This window comes from Ptychodera flava, chromosome 2, assembly GCF_041260155.1.
Source record: "Ptychodera flava strain L36383 chromosome 2, AS_Pfla_20210202, whole genome shotgun sequence".
Taxonomy (NCBI): Eukaryota; Metazoa; Hemichordata; class Enteropneusta; family Ptychoderidae; genus Ptychodera; species Ptychodera flava.
Genome location: NC_091929.1, coordinates 31,658,983 through 31,672,921, shown reverse-complemented (window position 1 = coordinate 31,672,921; position 13,939 = coordinate 31,658,983). Strand labels below are relative to the sequence as shown.

At 37.2% G+C, this 13,939-nt stretch overlaps 2 protein-coding genes across 7 annotated transcripts in view; one reads left to right on the top strand and one right to left on the bottom strand.

Moving 5' to 3' along the window:
- The window catches only part of LOC139119221 (carbohydrate sulfotransferase 11-like), a 233,798-nt gene extending 223,910 nt beyond the window's left edge, over positions 1-9,888 (top strand). For 3 of the 4 annotated variants that reach the window (XM_070682929.1, XM_070682922.1, XM_070682914.1), the window contains exons 2-4: positions 3,516-3,681; positions 5,014-5,111; positions 8,704-9,888. In XM_070682929.1, the coding sequence (XP_070539030.1) occupies positions 3,570-3,681; positions 5,014-5,111; positions 8,704-9,495 (1,002 nt within the window). In that variant the 5' untranslated portion in view covers positions 3,516-3,569 and the 3' untranslated portion in view covers positions 9,496-9,888. Of the gene's footprint in view, positions 1-3,497; positions 3,682-5,013; positions 5,112-8,703 lie in introns of all 4 variants that reach the window. The other variant, XM_070682905.1, reaches the window with a different exon arrangement.
- An 829-nt stretch (positions 9,889-10,717) lies between these two features.
- The window catches only part of LOC139119200 (F-actin-monooxygenase MICAL3-like), an 81,104-nt gene continuing 77,882 nt past the window's right edge, over positions 10,718-13,939 (bottom strand). For all 3 annotated transcript variants that reach the window (XM_070682887.1, XM_070682893.1, XM_070682896.1), the window contains one exon: positions 10,718-13,725. In XM_070682887.1, the coding sequence (XP_070538988.1) occupies positions 13,656-13,725 (70 nt within the window). In that variant the 3' untranslated portion in view covers positions 10,718-13,655. The remainder of the gene's footprint in view (positions 13,726-13,939) is intronic.

Sequence of the window (13,939 nt, the reverse complement as noted above, 5' to 3'; positions counted from 1 at the left end):
TGATTGGACAGTACTTTACTATGGCGCTGTCATTAATTTCTGGAATTTTGGTGACCAAGGCTTTACGAGTAAATAAAACACCCTGAATTGAGCACTCTGATTTGTCAATCAACAGTAGATAGTTTTTAAGAATGAATTACTCAATACAAACATTGAGTTTTTCTGGCTTTCATTTCACTTTAATATCGAGTTGCATTCCCTTATAACTTTATTTGTCAATTTGTATCTGAGTTTAATTTTATGGCGATTATAACTGAAAGGTTTTCATTCCGTTTTGATTGATCGTTTTTAAAGCTTAATTTATTTTAGTTGTATAAAATTAAATTCATTCTCGTGATTTCCGTTTTGATATTTGTTCTGAATTTCTCGATTTCATATTTGATTTTATTTTGATTTATATTTTAAAAATTCAGTTTCTTTGTCATTTTGATATTTTCCTTATTTTCATTTTGACTTTCGAAACTAAAAGAGTAAAACCAGTTTCGACTTTCGCTTTCGTTTTTTATTCCGATTTCAGAATAACAACTCGTCGTTTTGACTTTTATGTTACTGTTTACTTTCGTTTTCGCTTAAGTTTATTTTTAAAATCAAATTTCTTTCCAGTTATGCAGTTTTCAACCTTTCAACTAATCTGCCAAACTGATTGCTGTCACGGCGTCGCTGGCTTTACCGATTAATCTGTCTTCAAATTCTTGTACGTCACGGTAGGCCCATAAGCTTATACGTGGTGTGTATTTTGAAGGCTTATACGCGTGTCCTGACCAGCCTTTTCACGCCGTAGTCTTCTCAACTTTATTGATTTTTCACCATTGTGTACAACTTCCTCCTTAAAAAGTCCCTCAGACTTCCCTATTTGATCGATTGTTACAGCTGTACGTAACCACAGACAGTATAGAGAAAGTCTCTACTGTCTATGACGTAACGTGTTAGGCATGGCATCGTCGTCTGCACTGTGTAATGCATACTGCACGTCGAACGTGTTTCCCGTCAGCCGGCCTGTCAGTTAGACTTTGTTCAAGTAGGTAAATTTCTAAAAATTACAATCATTTGTGCTGGTTTCTCGTGTGTTTCTCTTATTTGGAATTGGCAGGCCAGGTTTTCCTGGCGACTGAACGCGTTACCTTGAGTCTGCGCGGTTGTGAGTTAAGTTTCTGCCGGATTTTCGGGAGAAACTCCCCTGTAGGCCCTATAGCGTTCACCCCGATCATCGCGTTTCACATGAAACAGAACACAAATCATTGCGTTCACCAAACTCATACATTCACAAATCACAGATTTGAACCGAGTCTACCCGTCAGCTGGAAATTCAAAATACGTGCATGACGTCATTTGATAGCAAAGTGTAAGACTTAGGGTTAGGCAAACCGTTCACTGATATACAATCTAGCCTGGTATGCCAGGACTTGTACTTTCGCAAATTACGTTTTAGAGGAAGCCTCGAGCCAAGTTACGGGCATCCAAACCAGCTCTTATATATATATATATATATATATATATATATATATATATATATATATATATATATATATATATATATATATATATATATATATATATATATATATATATATAGCGTATAGTGAGAGTCGTAACGTGTACGTACTCTCGGCGAGCACACTCTTCAGTAAATGCTAATTCAAGGCTCAAAATTAACAGTAGTCCACATCAAGGAACAACCAAATCTTGCTTTTGGGACGATGTATGAAATATATGCTGGTTGTGATTACGCAGCGGTGCTGTGGCTTAGGCCAAAAAAACCAAACAAATTGTGCTGTTCCGATATCATGATTTTCAAAAATAGGGTACGGGTAGGTAGGTCGGCAGAAATTCTTTTCGCAAAATATTTTTATATTAAAATATGCATTTTCAGGGGTTCAGGGCAGTCAAACACTGGCCACAACATTGCCAGAAAAATGTATCATACATATAAAAGGAAAATCCATAAAAGACATCCTCGTTCAAACAAAAATAAAAGTCAAGTAACGAACGCGTGATTTTACGGTTTTTTTTTTACTTCCGTGCTTACGTAGCTCTAAAAAGTTTGGGATCGGCAGGAAAAAGACAGGGTAGGTCGGGTTGTCGGAACAGCACAATTTTGTTTGTTCGTCTTATCGATCTCGGGTCAGTGCCACAGCGTCACCCTTGGCCCGAGTGCGATGGATAAGCGACAGCACGTCTGCGTAATCACAGCTAATAATATATATTACACATCTATGGCACGCATATGTGCCAAGCGAAACTCGTGGAAACAAGCGATTGTGGTTCTACCAAACCTTTTCACCGCCAATGTAACTCTTGTAGGGTAAGCCCGAATTCAAAATTCACGTTCTGCAGTTTTAGCTAGAAACAGATGTATTTTCACTCCAGTTGACTTCGATTTATTAGGACTTCAACGGTGCCTCATATGCATGAAATGGTGGCCTGCGATAAGCATGTTTACGAATTCTACATGGAGACTGGAGCCTACAAGGTTATACCGTAAGGGAATGGACAGAAATTAGAGAGAGGGAGGGCCGATGTTTCTTCAAAATGATGCAGTGCGTAAAATAGTGACCCTTCATGAGTGTTTTCAAGGAAAAAAAGTGATCCAAAGTGTCATGCGGAACTGAAACTGGTCACTGATTTATAGACCCAGGAGTAAAATCGAGGTCAAAGGTCGCTCTTGTCACGTGACATTTTGTCAAAAATCTTTACTCCAATAAATATCCCTGTCAGCTTATCAGACTTCTGGCTCTATTGGCTAGCCTAGAATTAGATATGTGCATAATTAATGAGGTAGAGGATGATATTAGGGTCAAAGGTCAGCGGCAACTTCAAAATTTTGGTCTGCAATTTGGTTCCATACCGGTAATTCTTCAATAGACGCTAGCCCTCTAGGACTCTTATACAGGATAAGATAAAGCCAAAGCTTAGCTGCATAGGTGTAGGGCTACTCAAAGGTCATACAAATTCTGAAAAACGGATGATAAAGTCACAACGGAATGCAGTTTCTCATAAAGACAAAAATGACAGTCACAAGAATTGTCAATTTACAGTTTTGATTATTTAAAAAAGATTTCATGAGCCTCCTCGGTTGCCATATTGGAAAGTTCAATGTACAGTAATGTGAAAGGGGTTCTGCACACGCCACAATTGATATCCCATGTGTCTGAGGCCTGGGCTACATGTGTTCTTTCTGAATTTACATACAATAGCATGAAGACCAACTTTGGTGATCTATTGACGCAGGAGTATCACAAGTTATATGCCCCGGATTTAACGTCAAAACAGCCAAGGACGTGTTCTGGGAGAAACACTTGCCTCATGTGCTTTGTCATGCCATGCCAATCCAGAGTAGCATATATCTGTACATTGTAAAAGATGTGTGTTGGCCATGTTATTACAAATTAGCATATATCCATGTATGGTAATAGGTTCCAGAGTTGGTCGGTCATATATTACAATCGGTGATTGACTACTTGAGATTTTGAATTTTTTTTCCTTTCTTCTTTCTTCAGGACTAGTAGCCCGAGCAGGGGATGGAGCAAGCCTGATACTCTTGTAAGTGAGACGGTTTGTACCTGCAAAAAATGGCTGTGTTGCCATGGGAAGCACGGAATGCTGGGAAGTTTTGTATTTTTGTTGCCATTGGTATGGCGATGGGAGCCATGATGATTATGTACATGTTATCATCAGAACAAGGTAAGTTATACCGTCTGTAACCTTGGTAATATTCAAATGTCATAGTCAAAGTGAACAAAAAATTTTCCTCAGGATTTTCTTGGCGGGATGAGAGACCCAGCTGGCAAAATTTCCATCAAAAATTGTAACTTTCAAGTGTAAATTAATGAGACAAGTCACTGCAAATGTGTTTTTATTCACACAATCACTAGCCCATTGGCTAAAAACTGTGGAAGGAATTGCAAATTAGACTGAAAATTGTGTTTGTAATAGAAAGGGGTGACAACAACTTGAACGCAAGTTTAACTGTATTAACAGTTTATATAGTTTGTTTTCTAAAGAACAAAGATAAACATGTGCATAATTAGAGAAACAGATCAAGAATCTTCTCTTTTATTCTCTTGACTCAAAGTATATTGTTGTGCATACACTCAGATCAGAAACACTAATATATATTATTGCCTGAATACATGGGTTTATGTGCCCAAGAGCAGGTGACAATTTGCCCGACGCCAGGAGGGCAAATTGTCTCCTGCTGCGAGGGCACATAAACCCATGTATTCAGGCAATAATATTTTTATTACATGCCTCTTCACAGTTAATGCTATATGACATTTAGTTACATGAAGGGCATTTTCAAACAATTTTACCATTATCGACCAGCATCAAATAGATTTTAACAAAAGTCAAAATGGATATTTTACATCTAGTGTTAATCATCTACTTTGACGTTGAAAACGTCGAAGGGCTTCACTGGACCGGGTAACCATGGAAACCGGTCTGTAAATCGTTCACCAGCCCGCTAACTCTCCGGATGTTCCCATTTAAATCAATGCACTGATTTGCACTCACGTCGAGGCATGTAATAAATTGAGTTGTTACTGTGACAAAAATATGCACGTATATGTGCACAAGAAGTGTGCCAATGAAAGCATGTTGTTTGGGTGAATGAACATATCCATCATGTCCCTGTTGTTTTGGATGGATTAGAAGGCGGAATAAGGACCTGCCGACTTTAATTCACTGCTGATATATCTCTGTTGTGATTGGTCAATATTCTAAATCCTGTACAGTGATTGGTCAGTGTTCATATGGTGATTGGTTGTGTGCAGTCACATGAGACAAACAGCTGAGTACAGTTCAACACTTACATAAACACCTTCTTTACTTGGAAAAACACTGCAAAATTGATGTGTGCTATTTGAATTCACAGAACAGACTGTCAAAAGTGAGGAATATGGTAATAACTTTGATCTCCATTAGTGTGATTTTTTATGTCAAACTAGTTGGGAACAATGGGAAAATTTAATTATTCCTACTAAAGAGAACTTGTGTATTTTATGCTGTGTACAGGCAAAGGAATAACTTCAGCAACACAGAGACGAGTACCGGGCAAGCTCAGGCAGCAGAAAACACTAAACAATAGAAATGATACAAGAAGAAGAGTCGAGGTATGGAAATTTTAATACTTTCACCAGTATGGCTTCACCCAAATGCCCTTGTAAACAGTGGGAGGATGGACCGTTTAACAGGGATATGAGGGGTGGACAGGTTACAGTTGGACAATCATTTGAAACATTTTTTTTGTACAGCTTATTTTCAAGCAAGCAGTCATATATGTCTGTGAAAGTTTAAGAAGATCATGCAATCACAGAAGGACATTCATAAACCCCTATGTTATATGGCTATGATAATGAAAATGTATTAAAATGATACACTCATTCAAGACAATGGCACCAAAAATCAAATATGGAGTTAACTCAGTTGGGTACACTGTGATCTTGACATTTTTCACAATGAAAATAAGATAGTATTGTGCGAATTCCATCATCATTTGCACAGAACAGCAAGCCGTCAGGCCTAGGAACCTGCAAACTAAATTTGAAAGCTGTGGGGCTACAATTTTTAGAAAAAAGTATGATTTTCTGACAAAACAAAGTGAAAATAGTCCTAAAAGTTTACATTTGAAGTATTTTTTGGACAGTCGATTTCAGCATTTTTCAAACATTTTTATCAATAATCAGGGTCTGTACTCTTGGCAAGTCATTGAAAGTTTCTGAATTTCAAAGCCACTTGGAAGGTCCTTGAAAATGGCGTAGAAGTCCTGAAAAATTGATAATTCACCCTGAGTTTTCAAAAATGACAACATGATCAATCATGCCATCATAAAAATGATGTGTAAAATGGTGTACAAAATGATACAGTGTTCGAAATAATCGGTGGCAATGGTGGCATTTGCCACCAAAAACTATCAATCTACCACCAAAATTTTTTTCTGGTGGTATTTTTCTGCCACTAAATTTTGGGTCATCATGTCATCGATCCTACGGCTTGAACGAAGGAACACTGAAGGAACACGCGTTGTCTGACGGCGGAAAAACTCATTAGCAAAAAAAAAACCCGAACTAATTGCGACATTTTGGCATGAATGAAAACATAGCGTGAATCCAAACTTGTGATTGGCTAATCTCCATATCGATAACAGCAGCTTTTGTTACACTTGACATGCTGTTGCCCTCTGTGATAGCCGCATATGCAGTCATAGGGCACAAGATAAAAGCATGTTGTGACATTTTGAAAACAAAGCCAAACTGCAGCCTGCATGAATTAAATAATAATAAATACTTGCAATTCATTAGCCAGTACAGGGCTCGAAAATTCCTATCGCCAGACGCCCGTGGCTAGTGAATTTTGCGTTCGGGCAAGTAAAATCAATATGCTTCCCGTCCGATGGGCAAGTGCACCAGCGGGTGAATTAACTAGGCCCTGGACAATTCAAGCTTGAAAACGTATTTCATTATGTCTGTACACGCCTACAATCATTGTAAGTCCTTCAACTCTCCAAAGTTTTTCTGAAAACCCTTGAAAATCCGCCCGACATCGCAAAATAATCGTTCTTGCTGTTGTAAAACACAAAAAGTCGTAAAAGTAGAGTTTTGCGACATGTTCACTACGACGACACGGAGTGAACACACTGTTTTGTATGTGTATGCCGTAAAGTGGTATGCTCTTGACAGTGGTTGCCATTCTCTTTGTGCAAGTGTATGAGTTGTATGACAGTCGATCGGCTTCACGCGATAGTGTAATTGCACCATGTGCTTGGTAAATGGATGTAAACTTATTCGAAGCCATGGATCTCGGCAAATGCTTACTGTTCAACGTAAATCAACACCCAGTTGAAAAATTACAAGTTTACATCGTAGTCGAAACGGGCTCAGCCGACCAAGGAGGCCACACATTGCAGCTACGTAGTGCATGAGATGCAGACAGTTTCAAATTACGTGACCTTGGTTGTTGGGAATCGGCTCTCACTTACAGAAAACAAATCTACACTGAAGAGTAACGGAAACGAAACTTGAATCTTATCTGCTCTCTTGACGAATACATTTATCAAAATAAAACTTTGACAGACTGCTGTGCTCAGTGAGCAAACATGTAAACAGGTAAAAGGGTTGCAGATGTACATGTGCACATGCATTGGCAGATAAACACCAGCAGAGCAGTTGTTTGTGATGTCAGCTTGATAATAAAGAGCAGCAGCCAGCCATGCACATTGTAAATCACACAATCTTATTACTCTTATGCAAAGATTTTCATTTGGATTAGGTTGTGGAAAAATTCCAAATTCAAAGATGTTTTAGATGGCCAAATCTACAGAAAAGACTCAAGTATTCTCACATTTCTTCTGCGACATTTCAAATTTGGTAATAGTCCTTCATTTAACAAGATGTACATGTAGTTCATGTTTGAATATGTTTTTTCCCTCTTTGAATTCACTCATATGGTCAAACTCTTGCTCTCTGTTACAAATTACTGGTACAGTTATTAGAAATTTAGGGCAAGTAATTTTTCCTCTTGGCCAAGTAAAAATGAAATTCACTTGTCCCACGGTTAGTAAGTTTGAAAAAATTTTTTCGAGGCCTGCAGTGTGGGCTGACTTTTTGTGACGTGTACTCACCATATTTCAAGAATTTATAAATTAGAATGAGTATGTGGCAATAATGACAAAATGTTGTATTATACCGATCACATGATGTGTTAAACTGCCACCAGATTTTTCATAATTGCCACCTGATTTTATATCCGGTGGCAAACTTTGCCACAAGAAATAAAAAAGTATTTCTATCCAGTGTTTTCTCTGCATGCTCACTGAAGGGGGCAATTTCTGCCCCATTCATCAAAATTAGGGGGCAGACTTGACATTTTAGGGGGCAGCATTTTTTAATCCTTACTAATGACATTAAACAACATATCCTATCAAAACATGAACATAAAATGGCACTAGTATCCATGGAGACTGAACTACAACTATGTCCTTGGCTGTTCTTTTTCGATGCACGTCACCAAAGTTGAATGACAGGCGATATATTGTCTTTTCCAAAGCAGTCTTCTGGCCAAAAACACCAGCAAATTTACAGGTCACTACACTATTATATGCGCTTGGGTCACCATCATATGGGCATATTTGCGTCTGTTTTGTGCGCGATTTTCGCGCAGTCAGTAACTTTTAAAGGGCAGAAAATGACTCGAAATGCGCAATTTGCGCAATCGCGCAGTCGAGAGAAAACCCTGTCTATCCCTGTGATATATAGTAAAAGGAATATGTAGAAGATGGTATTTTGCACCTTAAAAACTAACTCAAAATTGATGAAAAGTCCTCGAAAGTCCTGGAATTTTATGCGAGTTTGAGCGTATGGACTTTGAAATTTAAAATGCGCTGTGCACTGAATTTCATTGCGTAATTTTGACGGCAGATCATTTCAATCTCAGTCATTTAATTTGAATATGAGATCAGTGTCATGGTAGGTAAATGACATGACGGCTGTGATCTAGCATCATCATCAAATGTTTACCACCATGTGTGTTTCATGTGGGATTCTCACTACAAATTTCATGATTTCTGTGGAGGTCATAAAATCCATTATTTTATGCTCTCTATGACTTTTGAAAAAAATTAATTGTCGGTGGGATTTCTCAAGTTAACATTATTTAATGTGTGTGTATATTTAATTGACTTATTAAATTTGAGTTTTGTTATAACAGGTGCATGTCCATCGAAATGGGCCAATACCTGAAAGTGAATATTTTGCACGAAAGAAGTTAGTTGAAGACAAATGCAAACGTTCGTCATTGACTGAGGAAGCAGACACACAGCAGTTGCGGTTTAATGATCAGTTCATAGTGGATGATGAATACAAGATAATCTACTGCTGGGTTCCTAAAGTAGCGAGTGGAAATTGGAAAAGAACTCTTGTAAGCCTGAGGCAATCATACACCAATCAAAAATGGAGACCCATGAATGGAGACAAAAACAGTGGCTTAAGTACATTTGCTGACTATCGCGACTTTGAGATAACCGCACGGCTTGAAAGCTACTTCAAGTTTCTGTTTGTGCGACATCCACTCGAGAGGCTTCTTTCCGCATTCAGAAACCGCTTTGAGTCGTACGCACATCCAGCAGTCAAGTCACAGCCTGGCTCGTTCTCAACGTTCGGCACTTTTGTAAACTTTTTAAGTGATAGTTATTATGGTGGGATGTCATTCAATATTCACTGGAGACCAGTCGTAGATTTATGCAAACCCTGTCAGATATCTTACGACTTCATCGGGCACTACGAAACTCTGCACGATGACTTTGACTTCCTATCAAGCTTGCTTCACTTCAGGAACACGACATTTCCAGACAAATCCTCTTATGCGACTGGGAGTTCTGATCAAAACATTTTACGTCGATACTACTCAAACCTGACAGCTAACGAAAAAGGCATTCTGTACAAAATTTATGCTGATGACTTTGACTTTTTCAACTATGAGAAATTTCAATTCCTTAAGTGAACATTTGAATTTTCGAGCTTTCAAAGATTTTGAAACTTACTTATGTTTTGATCTGGTATCATTAATTTATGGTAAAAGTTACATTTTTCTCATTATTTAAGCAATAATGTAACTCCTTGCGGCCCATAATGGACAAAAGCGAACTTTGCACGACATGTTTGAGGCAAAGCTGAGTATACAATGGAGTGCATAGTTTGCTTGAGTTCATTATGGGCCGGCAGGGGGCCCATAATTGCTATTATTTATAGTTTTGGCGATGCCAGTGAATTTGTAGATGTAGAAAACATCTTGGGCCAGAAAATCTGATACATTATCAGTAATAATCTGGGGGATGATGTCACAAAATTCACTAGTGATGCAAAAGCTGATACAATAAAGTTCTTGTTAAATCTACTCAGTGGGTGCATATTGTAAGGCTTTTAAAGAGGGACACGAGGAACATAGAACTGATACAAGCTGATATTGGGTGTTCAAATTAAGTACTTATTAATGTTTTCCACCAAGGAGTGCAGGACAATAGTGAAAACTGGTCGCAAATTGTATCCTGGGACAGAGGAAATTGATTGCTACGATAAACACCATGTCTAGAATTTTGACTGATATTAAGTCCGAAATGGTCCGTCCATATGTACCCTACTTTCCCCATCCCTGGGTATTTGACACATTTTATAGCCAGAGTGAGGGGCATGGCTTAGAAAAAAACATGTCAAATTCCCCTGTTAGGCCCTCACTTCCCTGGTAGGAAACATTAATTGGTGTACTGTTTTCAAACTGAATGTTTGATCTCACAGGCGTAGCAGGAGAACTACTCTGGGGCCCTTTACATCATATTGCTGGTAAACTTTCCTCTCATGATACTTTTGAAATTTTTTCCAAAAATTGTTTATTCTATAAATTGATTGCGGTTTACTTGCTGCCAATGTTATGTTGAAATATCAAGCATTCAGCTTTCAAACAGGTGATTGGTTCCTATCTGTACCAAGAATTCCGACCTAAAGAACATCGTTGCAAGCAAGTTTCTGTGATAAATCATCACTGCTCATATATGAGAAGTGGACACTGACAATGCCAAATACTTGGTATTTCACCTTGCTTTGGGAAGAAGATCAAGAAACTACAATTGTTCATAAAGAGTCACCATTTTTAGGAGGGCATGAATATATATTCTGCATGTGTACTGGAAGGCGGTGGGACTGAATTTACTAATGACCATGGAGACCAATTTGCTTGTGTCTATGTTTTATTATACAAGGAAGCAAAGTTACATGAAATGTAAATGACTGTACACAACAAACACACAGTACACAGAAAGTCACGAGAACAAGAATTCTTACATGAAACCATCCCTCTTAATTTCTATATTTGAAATTTTGGAAATAAGGATAATTGACGTAAAGTATCTAAAACAACAGAAAAAGCTCTTTCTTGCTTTCAGTCTTGGGTTGTCTGCATAATTCAACTGCTGTGCAGCCAGCTTTTAGCGGGTGGAACACCTCAGAACGAAGAAAGTTGTCCTTGCTTGGCCACTTGGTGGCGCTCTGCAAATTGACTGCACTTTGGTTTCTGTTGTGTCGCAACACCATGGCAAGGACAAAGGCACATAACACACCGCAGTGTTTTTCGAGAAAACATAGCAACTGACAATAACACTTTTACTTTCAGCTTGACACATAAACACAGCTTTGTCATCTCAAATGTTGTACCTTCTCACTTCACACATTTGGTGCAGCAAAATTTTCTATGTGTGGCATAGCTGGAAATATGGAAATGAAAATAGGGATGTGAGAGATCTGAAATAATTTGACGGTCAGGAAACAGCTGGTTATCTTCTCTTTCCATACAACTAATACAATAGTCTATATCTTTCTTGAACTAAACCTGACAATGTTCGCATAAAATTATGGGATAAAAATGGTCAATAACTGAATATGAGTCAAAGATACAGATGTACAATAGCACCATTGCGAAGCCCATACACCCCAAAATATATCATACACAGAAAATCAATTAGTTGTATTTCATAAACACAACGAGGAAGAGCTATTAGAAAACTGCTTTACCATCACATATTCCATATTAAAAAACTGCATCCATGAAGCGCAGCAAGAGGCAGATTTTTACATATTGCCATAGTGACCATGCACGGATTTCATAATCTATATGAACCAGCACTTACTTTATAAACTAAACTACACATTTGTAACTCGTATCCGCTCTTGTTCAAACATACAACCAGGAACACCGGCCCTGTACACCCTAAATATTTGCTAGTACTCAGATAGCCTTTAAAACCATTACAAGTACAGTATAAATATTTTTCACTGGGGCAGTTCTTCAGTATTCTTCAAGTAAAAAGACAAACATTTAACTGTATTGCTCTTTAAAAAAAAAATCTATAGTAGAACAAGTGACATAATGAAAGTGTGAAAAAACATTGCTAATTTTGGAGTGAGTTTGAGTCTCTTGTTTGCCATCAGACTAGACTCTAACACATATCCTCAGTGTATTGAGTTTGTAATGGATGGATTCATGTTTTGTTTATTCTCTGTTTGAAGTCTGTAAAACTCTTATAAACAGTTCTGTGTCTCATTCCCCTGCTGGTGACCAAACTCGATAAAGCGCATATAAACAAACGGTTGATATGTCTACTTTACAAAAATCTCATAGAGTGGAAATCCGATTCTATCCACAAAGTTATTTTCACGAACTTTGAAGAATTCAGGCTATATAATGCCTGAGTCTTTGTATTTAGCAAAATGGATAGTTGAATAATCAGTTTCACTTCTGCATTTGTTTGACAGCTGTTGGCGATTTCATCACAAGGCCTCTGATTTCAAAACTATTTTTACAACTATTTCATGGAAATTCTTTGCACTTCAGAGACACACAGACATTGGGGGTGGACTAACTTTCTCCGTAACTTTTTACACCATGTAATTTTTGTTCAGTGAATAAATATGCATTTCTTTGATCACTTTAAAAACATTTTTCTGTGGTGAAGAGGAAAACAGATTGGAATAGGAGGACCTGTCATTTTCTTAAAATTTGAATCCACCAATTACAGAACTTTGTCATTGCATTATTTGTTTAACTAGATCCCATGGGCACGTTTCCAATTTTCATTGCTAAATTTTCAGCCTGCAATATTATCATACTACAATTTTCTTAAAAGTAATTTTTAAAAAGAAGTACTAACAGCAACAAATGAGTTTTTTTGAAAAGATACCAAAGCCAGGACTGAATTCATTTTACTTTCCTAAATCTGAGGAAATTATACGTTAGTGATATTTATATCAGGTACTTCAAGTTCAAGAACAATATAATATGGTCAGAGGACTTGCAATCCAGTGGTCTGATGTATAAAATCACAGAATTGTTTGCCTGGCGCAGCAAATTTGAAATTCTTGTGGTCTCAAAAAACCAGTTGATAGAGGTGAACATTGACAACCATGAAATTGAAATGATCTGTGTTGCTGGACCTCTAATAACTAAATACAACACATTTGCTCACCCCTTGGGAATCGGTAAATCGTACAAGAACGAATCGCTATTTCTTGGAAATAAAAGAAATTTCAAGCGTGAATCAAAAATATTCATAAATATAGCTTTATGCTTCCTCCAAACCTTAAAATCACAACAAATGTAAAAGTAGGTTGTCTGCTTGAAAAAAACATAAACTCAGTTTCTACATTCTATTTCTCCATAAAATATAAAGAATTGACCTGCAAATACTGGCAATCTACTCTCTTTGAGGAGGTACGTAAATAATAATTACTCGCATAAATTTTGAAAAATATTTTCAAAATACATCTGGAACAAATGTGCTATGTTACAAATATTAAATTGTACGATTAAAATGGCTGACACTAATACTGCAATATTTCATTGACATGTCAAATGACTGTGACACACTTAACCAATCACGTGCGACTGCACACTACATTAACCAATCAAATGTTTGTATCTACAATAGTCTAATTTGCATTTGAATGTCATTTGATTAAATGTTCTGAGAAATTACAATTTCACTTTTAAGTCACAATATACAAACTGATGACTTCATTTGACAAGCACATAAAAAGCTACATGATGTTGACTCTTGTCAACATTGTAAATAAATTATCAAAAGCCCTTTATTGAAAATTTGCAGTTCACTGTTATTAACTTGACGCCACAAGGAAACCTTTTTTCAACATCATAGTTTCAACATCCTTATCTTCTTCTTTTTCTCTGCAAATGATGAGAAATTTTAATTTTCAGTTTTCTTGCATGAATTTTATGATATCATAACAGGACAACATATTCTGTATTTCATGATGAAAACATACAAATGGGAAGCTATTATGCAATATGATATGATTACATAAATTAGGCCAGAGTAATTAAATTCTCTGTTTTGCATCCATAATCAAAGCAGAAACCTCTTCTTGACCTCCATGTATGT